This window comes from Podarcis bocagei, assembly GCF_964188305.1.
Source record: "Podarcis bocagei genome assembly, chromosome: 9".
Taxonomy (NCBI): Eukaryota; Metazoa; Chordata; class Lepidosauria; order Squamata; family Lacertidae; genus Podarcis; species Podarcis bocagei.
The window spans coordinates 80,572,076-80,586,088 of NC_138134.1; the positions used below are offsets into that span (position 1 = coordinate 80,572,076).

A 14,013-nucleotide genomic window follows, 5' to 3' on the forward strand; every position below is an offset into this window, starting at 1 on the left:
CTTGCGCTCCAGGAAGGAGCCTGCCTTTCCCAAGATACAGATTGGTTTGTTGTATCAGCTGACTGGCCGGCATGCCAGGGCTAAATTGGGATCTACACCAGCCATCTTGCCCTGCCTTTAAAAGCAAGAGCCCTGCCACAAAAGCAGGCAAGGTCACAAACTGGCCTTCAGTCTCTGTGGTCCGGCATTTGAGCAGAGTCCCAACACCACTCCCCCCAAAAAAGAATTGCCCAAGGAGCAACATGTCCCTTTCGCGGAAAGGCTAATTCAGGACTGCTTTCATGCAGGCTACTTCCTTAGACTGGGGGCGGGCGGAAATCCCAGCTGGGGTGGCAGGAACTCCAATTCAGTAGAGCAGACACCAAGAAGTCACGTGGGGACTCTGCCCAGCCCCTTGTGCATTTTTCTCTCTCTCCCCCATGCCTTTTCTGTCTGCATACAGGAGAAGGGCCTGTCAAGAGAAGCCTCAGGGCAAGATGGGTGACTGGCAGCTTGGCTCTGCCTGGTCTCCTTGTCCAAGTGCCATAGCTACCAGGTCCATGTGCAAGGTGTATCCTAGCACTTGCACGCGCTGGAAGCAAAGCTGACTGTGCTTCCCTGTGCCACCTGACACAACTCCTTCCTTCCTTCTTGCAATATTATTGCCTACCATGGCTCCAGGCCCACCCTCAAGTCCGCAACTGGGGACAAACCTGCTGGAATAAACTTTCTGCTGCTTTCCAACAGCTGAGCTGCATGCTTTCCCCTACAGTGACCGCTGTCCACCAAGCCTCCTGCCTAGTTCAATAACCCTCCGCCGAAGGACCACGAGAAGAAGTCGAGGGAGCCTGGGGCATGCAAGGCGAGGTCATCACACCCCAAAAGGGCATTTGCCAGGAAACAAATCCCGTCACTGCAGCTGTGCAAAGCCTCCTTATTCCAAAGCAGGATGGGGAGGATTAAAGAGGCCCCCGCAAATGCCAGGGGGGCATTAATTTATTGGGATCTATTTCTATACTGCCTTAAATAAATAACATCTCTCAGCAGCGCAGCACAAGATGGATGAAAACCAAAACTAGCCAAAATAGGGGCAAGGGCAGGAGCAAGGGCATCAAAGCAGCGGCATCGGTGCCCCAAGGCCTGAACAGCCAGGCAATGTGGGCGCCAGAAGAATCCCTGGCATGACCGGGGGCACAGAGCTCAAGAGGGCACAGAGGACTTCAAGAGCTGGCCTCTGCCAAGGCTCCCCTTCTGCTGGATTTTAAAGGCACCTCTCAAAATAGCCAGCAGGCAGCAGCACCTCACCCCAGTCTGGCCAGCCCAATGGCCCAGAATCGGGCACTGGGCACAGTTCCCGTCACGTAAGCCAGGCTACGCAGCATCCCTGCTGCGGCAGGAAACTTGCACATTTGCCTCTAAACTGCTCACACGCTTAGCCTTGCATGCAGAAGACCCAGCAATGGCATGGGCAAAGCGGAGGGGACAGACTGTGCAGTCCGAAGAGCAAAATGCCCCTCAGAGGAGGAGGAGGGCAAGCTCCTGACAGTGAAGACTGTCAAATTAGCCAGAAGTGTGAGAAGCCGAGGAAAATGGCTGATCCGGCGGAGAAGAAGACAAGAGAGAGCAGTTCACGGGCAACTTTCCCAGAGCAGGCAACCCCCTCTTCCCCGGCCCCGGGCAGCGGCAGCAGCAGCAACACTGGCCCTCCAGGCTGCTTGGAGGTAAAAAAATATATATGGTGCATGCAACACCAAGGAGATGAAGAGGGAGGGGAAGTCAAACTCAGGAAGATGGGGAATGAAATGCAAGCACATCGCGCCTTAGATCCAAACATATGCTGTCTCCAGCCCCCTTCCAGCGGCTCCACACTCCTCATCCCCATGGCCCGCATGAAGGAGACAAACTCAAAATGACAACCTCCCCCCCCCAAAAAAAAAATCGTTTCAGCAAACAAAATGGTTTAGAAGCAGCAGCAGCAGCAGCAGCAGCAGCAACATTTGCATTAGACTGTACCTTCCGTGCAGTTGCGGCCTGCTTCATGGTTGCAGGAGATAAGAGGCAGAGACAGAGAAGAGGAAGGCAGAGACAGAGGGAGAGAGAAAGAGGCAGGCAGAATATTAGACCATTCAATCACAACAATGCAGCACAGCCTGTCCAGGAGATCTTGCAAATGGCTGCAGCTCCGTCGTCTTCCCTCCGCTGTCCTCCGGCCCGGCAGTCCGGCCCTGGCAGCTCCTCTCAGACCTCGGGGCGATTACAGGGGCTCGGGAGCCCAGGAGCACCCCAGCAGCCAGCACCGCGGGCCGCACATCCTTTCGCCACTGGCCTCCAACCACCGCCCCAGCTGCTCATTACATCACCACTCCTGGATCATCCCCTCCCTCCCCCGAGTTCCTCGCAGGCAGGTCTCTGATCCAGACGCGCCGCTGCTGCGACTGCAGAACCGGAGACGGAGCCTTTTCTTCGGCAAAGTGAGAAGAGGAGGGAAGAGAAAGGGATGCGCCTCTCGGGGACAGGCGAGGGGCTCCTTGTCACTTAGCAACGCCTTCGGCTCAGCTGTCTCCCCGGCTAATTAAAAGGCTTCTTGGTGCTTCCCTCCCTCTCCCTTCTCCCGGGGAAAGCAAAGGGGCTGGTCTTAGTCTCCGCGCCCAGAAGACCCAGGAGCTCCCTCCTCCTCCGTTCCACAACTCGCTTCAGGGATCTCGCGGAGGACAGGATCTCATTTGCCAGGACTTGGGCACAACTGCACCTGCCACCCCGCTGTCATCAAAGGATTCATCAGTCAAGCCAAGTCCTTTGCTCACCATCACAGGCAGAAAAACAAAGAGGGAACACACACATGCAGCGCAGGAGCACAGAATCCAACGTTAAGAAGGGATGGCTTTAGGAAGACGCTACGTGACTTGAACCTGGACCCATGGAGGAGTCCCGTCTGCTTGTGAGGAAGGTCCCATGCCATGGGCAAGTTGACCATCAGGGTCTCTAGGACACAGGAGAAGACGGACGCAGCACAGATGCCTCTGGAGGACTGTGGAATATGAAATATCAGGTGCCAAGGAAGCCTAGCCCTGATTTCAGCAATTGTACCAATCTGAGCATCACAGAGTAGATGATCTCATGCTGAGAATTATTACGAACCAAACTAAATGACAGCTGTCACTCAGACACTTCACCACAGGCAGAGGCCTGTGTTACTTGATGCTGCTCATGTCATAACGGGCTATAAAGCAAACTTTAAAGGTGCTGACCTTTAAAGCCCTAAACGGCCTTGGTCCTGCATACCTGAAGGAGCGTCTCCACCCCCATCATTCAGCCCGGACGCTGAGGTTCAGCACCGAGGGCCTTCTGGCGGTTCCCTCACTGCAAGAAGTGAGGTTACAGGGAACCAGACAGAGGGCCTTCTCAGTAGTGGTGCCTGCCCTGTGGAACACCCTCCCAGCAGAAGTCAAGGCAATAAGCAACTATTTTACTTTTAAAAGACATCTGAAGGCAGCCCTGTTTAGGGAAGTTTTTAATATTTAATGCTGTATTGTTTTCACACTCGATTGGAAGCCGCCCAGAGTGGCTGGGGAAACTCAGCCAGATGGGTGGGGTATAAATAATAATTATTAATTATTATTATTACTTCTAGTGTTTTCGGTATGTTCCTCTCGGTTGCTCTTCCGGAAGCATCTCCAGGGCAGGCCATAGAGAGGAGCGCAGCCCCCGCCTTCCTTTTCGCCTGCTCCATTTGTTCTCCATCTCACTAATGCCCAAGAAGCTTGTCCACAGGGATGCCTGCGCTCTGAACCTCTGAACCTCGTGTCACTACGTCAAGCAGGCTGCATTTTCTCAGGAGGCCCAGAGTCGTCAGCATTTCCTTCCAGACTTAGCCACCTTTCTGCCTGACGGGGGCTGGCGCCTGACACTGGGCTGGAGGTTCCCCACCCGAACTTTGGGATGTGTGAAAGGGACTGATGCTTTCCAGATCAACTATGGGATTAAAGGGGGGAAAGCAGCAAAAATGAGCAGAAGCCCAAAAAATTGGGCAGAAGTGAACTTTTTCAGTGGCATTGTCACAACACTATACAGGCGAGGAAGACCCTCTTTTGGTTTCAGGGATTTCCCTTGGTTCTCTCTCTCTCATACTTTCTCAAACTGGCCTTTTGCATAAAATGGAAAGAAAATTCAGAATCTTTAATTTTGCTACCATGAATAAAAATTCTTCACAAAACTTTAAGAGGCTTTTCGGCAGCTATGAATAAAGACACCAAGCTCTTTCTTATTTGCCACTTGGCTTGCAAAGTGTCCATGTCGTCTTCCCAAAACAAGCCCAGCTTCAGGGCCAACCTTATCCTCCACAATCACAGCGACTGGACTGAATGAGAACGGCAGCAGAAGGTTGTGAGCACTTGCCCCAAAGGTGAAATATGACAATGTGGTCAATAAGTCCAAACAATGCAAAAAGAGCAAACCTTGGGAAGAAATGACATTTAGGATCTATCCTCTAAGAAGAAGAATGCCCATTTGTTGCAGTAGGAGATCTGCACACTGGCTCATAGCTTGCCCTTGTGATCAGCCCAGAGGGGTGGCTAGAGAAGCTGTTTCTCATCCTCCCAGAGAAAGCAGAGCCAAGCCAGGATGCTGGTCACCCACAGGGAGTTTTCACCGTTAGGAACCATAGACAGCTAAAGGCCAGCTCAGCCCCTCTTCCTTGGGGAGAGGACAGCGGCAACTGGCACAAGGGACTGGGGAGTATTTGTGGCAAGCTGGCAGGAGCACTTCGTTGAAAATGCCTCCTCATCTCAGCTACTGCCTGAGGATCAGCTGCCCCAAAGACCGAACTTTGGGAGGATCAGAAGGGCTGCAGATCAGTACTGGAGCAACTGCTTGGTGTGCAGAATGTCCTAGATTCAATCCCCAGCGTTTCCTGGTAGGGCTGAGAGGGGCTACAGCATGGAGAAATCCTGCAGGGCCACTGCCAGTCAGTGTGGACAGTACTGAGGATGGAGCAATGGTCTGACTTGGTAAAGAGCAGCTTCCTGTGATCCTGTCTCTTTTGTGGAAACAAGTTGTGGCGGGGAAGCTCCCAAGCGGGCGTAGACAAGGCAGAGTTGTGGACTGCCTTTATTGCCAAGGCAGCTGCCTGGGGAAAGGGGCCAGGCCACAGGATCCCCACACTCTGCGGAGAGCTGGGCTTGGTGACCTGGAGCCAGGAGAATGCTCAGCACCTCCCAGGTGATTGGAAAAGGCGACCGTGGCGCCACGCACACATGGGACTTCTGCTGAAGCTCATAGCCTATGCCAGGAGCACCACTTCACTGAAGCCTTTTAAGCTGGCAGCATGTTTCACCTGGAATCTACTCCAGGCCAGGTATCACAATGCTGCAAGCACAACGCTAACAGAAAGACCACATTGTATTCGACGAAGCTGCTCTGTTCACAGGACTTCCACTTACACAAAGGAACTTTCCTTTCTCCTTGTCTCCCTGTGCATGCCCCCCCCAAAAAAAACATTTTCTTGGGTGTCCTGCCCACCCTCTGTAGCAGACCTGGGGAGGAGACAAGGAGAGGGAGGAGGAGAAGTTCTGTTGCTCAGGGAAAAGTCCTTGCACAAATGAGACTCTGCTGGGCCCAAGCCCCTGCCCTTCCTCTGCCCACCAACTGCCGGGCAAAGCAGCTCCCTTGACAAGCAAGGTCTCTGACTCAAAAGTGAGCTCCCAATGAGGAGGCCCTGGCAGAGCAGCCATTAAGGCGCCGGGAAGCTGCAATCAGGGCTGACCTGATAAAAGGAGCTCAGAAGAGCTCTGCAAGATGACACCAAGTCCCAAAGGCCCACGCAGGGCGCTGGAACAACAGGAGAGCACCCCAGAGAGGCCGCTGCTGGCTGCATGGAGACAAGGCCCTTCGCTTTCAGCAGCCAACAGGGGGGGGGGGGGCAGCTGGGACAAAGAGGGAAACAGTCTGTACCAGCAAACTAAGGAAACAAAGCGCCAGGCAGAAGAGAAGCACACAGAAGGCTGCCTGAACACCAAGCCAGGCCACGTGTGTCCATCCAGCACAGGGCAGAAACAGCTCTCCAGGGTCTCTTGCAAAAAAGGTTTTCTTCCCTGCCTCCTGATACTTCTAACTGGGAGGTGCTGGGCACTGAGCCAGGGACCTTCTGTGTGCAGAGAATGGCCCATTGCTCACTGAGTCAGGATCCCGACACCAAAAGGGCTATATGCATTCTGCACATCCGACGGCGGAAGAAGAATGGAGAAAATTCAAAAACTATCTTAAGGACTATTATAAACTTAATGAATGTTAGAGTGTTGTGGTTTTCAGAAACAAAGGGATACAGTGATATAAGGTTAGAATACAGAGATGACTAAGATGACAGAGGCTGGAAAGTAACAATTGGGAGTTGCTATAAAATTATGGACATTGGGATGCAGAAAGGGGGGGTATGGGGAAGTCCCAGAAAAGAGGTTTATGAAAATATGTCATGAAATTATACATGTATGTTTGTCTTTTTAAGTGTTTGTTTGTTTTCAAAAATTTTGTAAAACCAATAAAAATTTTATTAAAAAAAATATATATATATGCATTCTGCACATCTGGCCCAACTCAATCTTACAACCTGTCTAGAGTTGCCTGTTTTATTTTTTATAATTCCATCCCCGCCCCTCCTGATCTCAGGTAAGAGCAAAGAGGTACATAAGGCACCAGGGCTCCATTCTGAAGACCCATCACAGCCCCTTCTGGCTTCCAAAAAGAGCACCCTCCGGGTCCTGCATCCCCGGGAACAGGCTCTCCTAGCTAGGACAGCTACCACACAGAGCTCACCGCCCACTGCCAGTCTGGGAGAGGGTGGGGGGAGCAAGGTGATCGCCTGGATGCCAGAGTGCATTTCAGAGATACCCCAACGGGGGACGAGGATGGTGGAAAAGCTTTTGGGTGCATAACTGGCCTCCTGCAACTCCACCAACTTGCACCCATCATTCACTGACCACCATCTTACCTAAGCAGGAGTTTCCCCCAGTCCAGTTTGGCACTTCCTGTTTGCCCCCCAGTGGGAAGGGGGAGCACTGGATGCATTTTGGGAACAGAACCAGAGAATGCCACTGGGGTCAGAGACCCACTCCTCCTCCCCAGGAGGAGAGAAGCGATGTAAGGTTGCTGCTAGAAGGCCCATGAGGCCGTCCAGATGCTCTTTCTAGCATTCACTCAGCAGTCCTTTCGCAGGTCCTTCACTGCCCAGGCCCCACCCGTGGTCCTTCAGCCTCACCTGCCGAGCACAGGGCTGGAGAGGGCCCTGCTGCGCTAGCCACTAGGCAGCCTGCCCTGGTGTTCCCTGTCACCAGGGAGAGGCCACCAGGCCTGGAAGGCAGACACCAGGAGCAGAGAGGCTCCTTCCGGGTGGAGAGACAGATGGTAGGGCTGGGGGAGGGGAGGGGGGTTAATAGGTTGGGGCGGGCAGGGAGGGGGCTCTCTGGGGGCTCTCCCTCTGGGACCACGGAGACCATCTGTCACTAAAAAGGCACAGCCAGAGGGAGCCAGTAACCCGATTAGCAACGCAGAGCTGTGCTGCAAAGAGCTCCCTAATCTCATCAACTAAGATTTACCTGCTGCCACCTTTGGCTGTTCTGAACCCAGCTCTGTTTTCAAGAGACCGAAAGGGGGCCGAGAGAGATTTAAGCATGCTGAAATGTCATATATACTTGGGGGGGGGGTGCCAGCTGGAGAAAGAACCTGCCCCCCACCCCCAGGGCCAAGGGGCAAGCGGCTTCAGGGACAAGACACAACGCAGCCCCATCTTCTCTTCTCTTCCAGGCTGCTGAGCCGTTTCATCACGAGGAAGGGGAGCCCCCGTGGGACAAGAGGAGTCCCCCGGCACTGCCTTCCGACTCACAAGCAAGCCAGGCAAGCCAAGACCTGCCGCCAGGAGCCCAAGAGAAAGGAGAGTTGCTCAGCTGGACGTCCGTTGCTCTCTGTGCGCTCTGAAGGATGGGAGGACAGGCAGAGCTGGGACAAGGCTGGGGCCTCATGCAAAGTGTTGGCAGCAAGGAGACGGTTCGGCAAGAAGCAGCAGCAGCAGCAGCAAGAGCACAAGCGAGAGAGGGAGGGAGGGAGGGAGGACAGAGCCCATGCAGGTCAGGAAGCCTGAGGCACATGCAACAGCAGCAGCGGCGGCGGCAGTGGAGGAAGAAAGGGATCCCTGCCAGAGATGGAAAGGGGCCTCAAAGCCAGGCCAGGAAAGGTTCTCCCAGTCAGAGGTCATTTCCACCACACCCTCTGGAGGCCAAGGACAGCCCACCTCTCCTGAGAAGCCAAAAGGTAGGACTTCTCCCTCTGGGGTGCAAGGCTCAGAGCGCCTGCGGGCCAAGGCACGGGGGACGGGGGCATTCCAGGATCAGATCTCATTCACAAACTGATAGGAGCAGGAGTACCTTAAAGCAGTCATGGGGATTCAGATCTCGACCGCAACAGCCACTTGGGCCGGGGGCAGAGGGTGTTGACCCCCCCTCCCCCCTTTCATTTTCCAGATCTGACCCCCCCCCACCACCACCACAGAAGCTGCCACTAGACTAATCGTAGGAAGAATAAGCATGAAAAGTGGCAGCTTTGGGCTTTCTAGTTCTGATGTGTGTTTCTGCTGCGCTTTCCTTGATTCTGCCTTAGGAAAAGCTGGTGCTTGACGGCCCCAGACCAAGGGGGGCACAAAGCCCCTCCCCATGCCCCAGGGAGAGTGGGGTGGTCATTGCCCTTCTCTCCCAAAGGGGGAGCGGTCCCTTCCTTGCTGCGATGAGTCCCCCAGGGGTGGCTGATGTTAGGGAGAGCGAGAGGCAGGGGAAGCCAGCTCCGTGCTCTTCTCAAAGGCACACGGCTGCTAGTTCTTGGCCAGGCCTGCTCACCCAGGATGCCAGCAGTGGGTCTTTGAGTTCAAGCTTTTCTGTGTCCTGCCAGAAACTAACAGGAGGGCGAGATGGAAAGGAAGCAATCAACAGCAGCTGTGCTAGCATGAGAACCCCCAGCCAGGCTCACCCGGGCAAAAAGCAGCTGGCAGCACCCTTTCAAAGCCCACCAAGTTTGTGACTTGGAGGTGAAGCTGGCAGGGGGCAAGGGAGCCCTGGAACAGCCTAGCTCAGGGACCGCCAGCTGCCCAGACCCAAGTCTTGGCTGATGTTATACTGATGCTTCTTGCTGATTTCGTTCTTGTACGTTGTATAAGTAAAGGTAAAGGTACCCCTGCCTGTACGGGCCAGTCTTGACAGACTCTAGGGTTGTGCGCCCATCTCACTTAAGAGGCCGGGAGCCAGCACTGTCTGGAGACACTTCCGGGTCACGTGGCCAGCGTGACGAAGCTGCTCCGGCGAGCCAGCACCAGCGCAGCACACGGAAACGCCGTTTACCTTCCCGCTATAAAGTGGTACCTATTTATCTACTTGCACTTAGGGGTGCTTTCGAACTGCTAGGTGGGCAGGAGCAGGGACCGAGCAACGGGAGCTCACCCTGCCGCGGGGATTCGAACCACCGGCCATACGATCGGCAAGTCCTAGGCACTGAGGTTTTACCCACAGCGCCACCTGCGTCCCTCTGTACGTTGTATAGTGCCTCAATATATTCTGATGAAAGTGCGGCTTATAAACATGTGAATTATGTAAAGCAGCGGCTCACAATTTGCTAATTACTGAGGACCCCCTATTTTTCAAAAGCCAAGCCATGAACCCCCTAATGTTGATAACTCTGCAAAGCAATTTTTTGAACAAAATGTGAGGTAGCCCCAATAAGCAAAGGATTTTAGATATACTAAAAAACAGACTAGGGCTGCGTGATATCTGGTTGTCAACATTGTGATGTATCAGTGGCTAAACATTGTGATATTCCAATATATCACCATGTCTGAATTTGGAGGTCAGGCGTGGGGATGAGGGAAGGAGCCGTCACAAAAATCAGGCAAGTGGGGGGGGGGGAAGGAAGGAGAAGAGTCACCCCCACTGCATGGTTTGAGTGGAAGGGGATGGGGCTAGGGGGCACATCAAGTCACCATCAGCGGAGCAGCTAGAGAAGAGGCAAGTCCACTGTGACTGCTGCTGCTTCCCTGCTGAGAAAAGCTGCTCCGCCTCAGTGCCAGGGGAAAGGAGGTGCCACGGTGCCTTGAGGGCAATCAGATGCCCTGGTCTCCCTCAGCGGGAGGGAAGACAGCTCAGATCAGCAGCGTTATCGGCCGAGATCATTGTGCGGTGTCAGCGGTGCCTTGAACCCAGCTGCCCTGCTCTCCCTCCCGTGAGGAGCAATATATTGCTGCTTATTACCGGGTCAAAATCGTTATCGCGGTGTGATTTCAGAACCGATTTTGGCCAATATACTGGAAAATCATACAGCGCTAAAACAGACCATTAAATCTGTGATATTACCATGCAAAAATGACCCTTTAAAAAGTTGGGGGGGGGCAAGGGATGGGGCTGCGGACTCCCTGAGTGCACTCCACAGACCCCTAACTGGGAACCACGGATGCAAAGCACTCCAAGCCAACTCATCAGGCGCCAGCCAAGGGAGCAGACATGCAAGGAGGGCACATGCATTGTGCACAACGGAGGGGGGGGCACAGCAGCCCCTGCCGAAACGGTTTCATGCGCGGGTGGGACTCTGTCAAGAGAAAAAAGAGGCACCACCTTTTTAGGTTTCACTCCACGCTGCATGGAAAGAGGATAAAAGATGAGATGTTAGAACGAAACAGGCTGTTATGCAGCAAAGGCAAGTGGGAACCAGGCTGGGTGCTGCCCTAGTGGGGAAAACCTCGCTCAGGGCAACCATCTTGGTTAGGCTCCGTTCAGCAACACACACAACCCTCCTCCTCCTTCTCACAGCCTCGCTAGCCTTCAAGAGTTCAACCAAGACAGAAAAGCAAGCTTGAGAAACGAGGACGGGACTGGCCTTCGCCTCCTCGCACCCAGGTCCTGGGACACCTTGGGCTCCGGATGGAAGGTGGTTCACACAGCAGTAGCAGAGGTGGGAGGGGAATTATATAATGCCACAACTCAGCCGTAGTGCTGATACCTGGAAGCAGGACTTAAGGTTTCTATCCTGCCTTTCCATTAAAAGCAGGACGGCAATAGGTGAAAAGTCTCAACAGCAGACCAAACACAGGACAGTCCGAACCACGTTGACTTTGAAGGAAGCAATATGGAATTCCCCGAGGAAAGACTGATGAGCTTGCAAGCCCATGGAGGGCTGCAGCCAGTTTGCTTCATGGAGCAATTCTTGTACGGAAGGGCCCACCTCAAAAGGAGAACAGGGGTCTCCTCGCAGTCGGTTCCACTGGTGTCAGTTTGGAAACCCCGGAGAAAATGGTTGGGACACCCTGAACGACCATTCCCCTCAAAGCAAGAAACCAATTTCAAAATGGCCTCTTCTTCAGCCATGATTATCTACAAATAGAGAACTATTTGCAAGTCACTGAGATGAACATGATACCACAATGCAATACAAGCAGATAATGTAGCCTGTATAACCCTCAAAGGAGATCCTCTCGCCAAAGACCGCCCTTCCGCCCATTAGACAGCCAAGGACTCTTTTGCAACAGCAGCTCCCAAGATCTCCTGGCTCTGCTGACATCTAGTGGAGCAACAAACAACTCCTGCCCACAGCTCCCAAATTCAGCTTGGAACAAGGGATGCAGGCAGACGCCCTTCTGGAAAGGACAGAGGAAAGTGGCCCCGAGACTCAAGTTCCTCATTCTTCTTAGAAAGAAGCCACAGGCACAGCCTTGGACTCAGGACTGGGAAGCAAAAAGAAGTCAAGGGAGGAGGCCACTCTCCAAAACAGCAGAAGGTGGGCAAGGTTTATGCAAATGAGGATGGAGATGAAGGCAGTGAGGCCACAGCTGGGATTACAGTGCCCGTACCCTTCTATAAAGTTTGGGGCTTGTGGCTAAGAAAATGTCATTTAAGGGGACAGGATGAACTCCAGGACAGGGCCATGGTCCCCAGCTTGAGTCCCTGGGAGCATTTCCTGGTATAACTGGGAAAGAGTCTTCCACACTGGGAGATCCTGGAGAGAGTAAGTCTCCTCTTCCTCACCTTTTCTCCAAACTAAAACATGGTGGACGGATTTCATCAGGGGGCACAACCTGACCAGAGTGGTGAGCAATGTTGGGGGCAGAGTTCTGGGTGGAGCTGAGGTGGCCAAGCTGTGATGGCAGAGGGCCAGTGAGGCAAAGGTTGCAGAAGTCAGGGGGAGAGACGGCACCAGAGTTTTCAGTGAGCGAGAGGAGGGGTTGCATTTGATGATGGACTGAATAGGCAGAATAAATGAGAAAGAAATAAAGAAATAAAGCCAGTTGCAGGTGAGATGGCAGCACTGTGAACGACAATGGAGAGTGAACAGAGAGAGAGAAATGAGAAATCCAGGACGTTAATCACATTTATTTAACTATAGAAGCCCACAAGATTTTCGGTTGCATGTGAAAAGTTAGGGAGGGGGGCAGTCAACTAAGTTTTACTCAGGGTAGACCCACTGAAAATTAATGAGCATGACTAACTGAGGTCCTTTAATTTCAGAGGGTGGACTCCAAGTAAAGCTTAGCTGAATATCACCAAGCAACTAAGCTGCTTGGATGTTAGGTTGGTTAACACAAGCTATTTTTGTGACTGTGGTGGGTATGTTAATGTTGGAGGGCACATTAACAGAATTCCATAATGTTTTTTACTTGAAAAGACTGATGAGCCTCAACTGGGCAACTTAGGCCAGCCACCTGGGGGCAAATCCCGGCAGGCCATCTTCAAAATCGGAAAGGTTGGGACTGGGATGAGCACCTTACTCCCCACCCCTTCCATCTCTTCCCACCCAATGTTCTAATAACTCGGAAACCAGGAAAGTGGGCACTGGAGGAAGAGCAGCCTCTGCTGTTGCTGCTGCTGCTGCCCAGCTGGTGCCGCGTGAGAGGCGCCTGCAAAGCCCACGACCGCGAACCATCCGCTTCACGCTCCACGCTGCCGGCATCTGTTGGGGCAGGTGGTGCCTTTGGAAGCACTTTGTTCACTGGGCACTGCGGCTCCCCTTGCAAGGCCAGCAACAGGAAAAGCCACTCGTGCCCTTGCTCTGAAGAGCTGCCCAGAGGGTCTGGGGCAACCCAGAAAGGGTGGGGTCCAAATAAAAAAATTACTATTATTCTTTATTTAAGAGAACCAGGGAGTTTGGAGGGCAGCAGCGCCAATTCATGAGACACCCACCCACCCACCTGCCTCCCTCCTGAGTCAGTCACTGCCCCCCCCCCGGCAGAGCTGCTCCTTCGGCATTACTCTGACCTTGCCCCTCTGCCTTCATCCTCCTCCCTTGTTCCTGGGGCTCAGCAAGGTGTGTGTGTGGGGGGGGGGTAATCTTCCCACTGAACCGCCACATAACTTAGAAACTGAATGGAAGGGCTTGCAAAACTGAGGGTGAGGCAAATGTTTGGCAACAGACACCCTTCTGCCCCACATGAAGGGGAACCCAAGGAAAGGCACCAGCAGGCAGAGGGCTGCAGCTAACTGCCTATGTCCTCTCCATCGGCCTAGAGGAGAGGCAAGCAAGGGGCTGGACTTGGGAACTTCTGGTCTCCACAGAGCGCAGGATCATGAGTCAGCACTAGTTCACACCACCACAGCTCTTGGGTCCGTATCTCTGACTGCAGGCTGCTGTGCTCCACTGTGGCCATGAGAGCATCCTGGAGGAAAAGGAACCAGCCCCCCGCCCTTGCAGCTGCAAGTGCCATGTGCTCCCTGACGCATCGCTCGGAACCAGCAACTCAGCAAGCAGCTTGAACCAGCCTCGGACGGAGTCATTTGATCAGCAGTTGAGAGGGGCGCATGGTTCCATGTTTAAGCCGGGACAACACCCCCACTCCCTGATCATGCAAGCCAACTCATCCCTGTGGCCTGGGCCAAGGTGTGATACTAGAGGGTGCAGCCTGGAACATCTTCCCAGCAAGGCGCCCTGGCCTGCAAACTGCACGAGCAGCTCCAAGTCCAGGGGTCAGAACTAAGAAGCACGCCTAGGCCTTTTGTGACCCAGAGTGTGAGGAAGCCAGGA

General features: G+C 53.6%; 1 protein-coding gene across 8 annotated transcripts in view; it reads right to left on the bottom strand.

Annotated features, from left to right (window-relative positions):
* DCTN1 (dynactin subunit 1) overlaps positions 1–14,013 on the bottom strand; it is a 66,023-nt gene that overhangs the window by 31,884 nt on the left and 20,126 nt on the right. For 3 of the 8 annotated variants that reach the window (XM_081206926.1, XM_081206923.1, XM_081206919.1), the window contains 2 exons: positions 10,617–10,637; positions 1,993–2,013 (listed from right to left, as the gene is read on the bottom strand). The exons of 2 other annotated variants lie outside the window; for them this stretch is intronic. In XM_081206926.1, coding sequence (XP_081063052.1) covers positions 1,993–2,013; positions 10,617–10,637 — 42 coding nt within the window. The remainder of the gene's footprint in view (positions 1–1,992; positions 2,014–10,616; positions 10,638–14,013) is intronic. 3 more of the 8 variants (XM_081206925.1, XM_081206924.1, XM_081206920.1) reach the window with 2 other exon arrangements.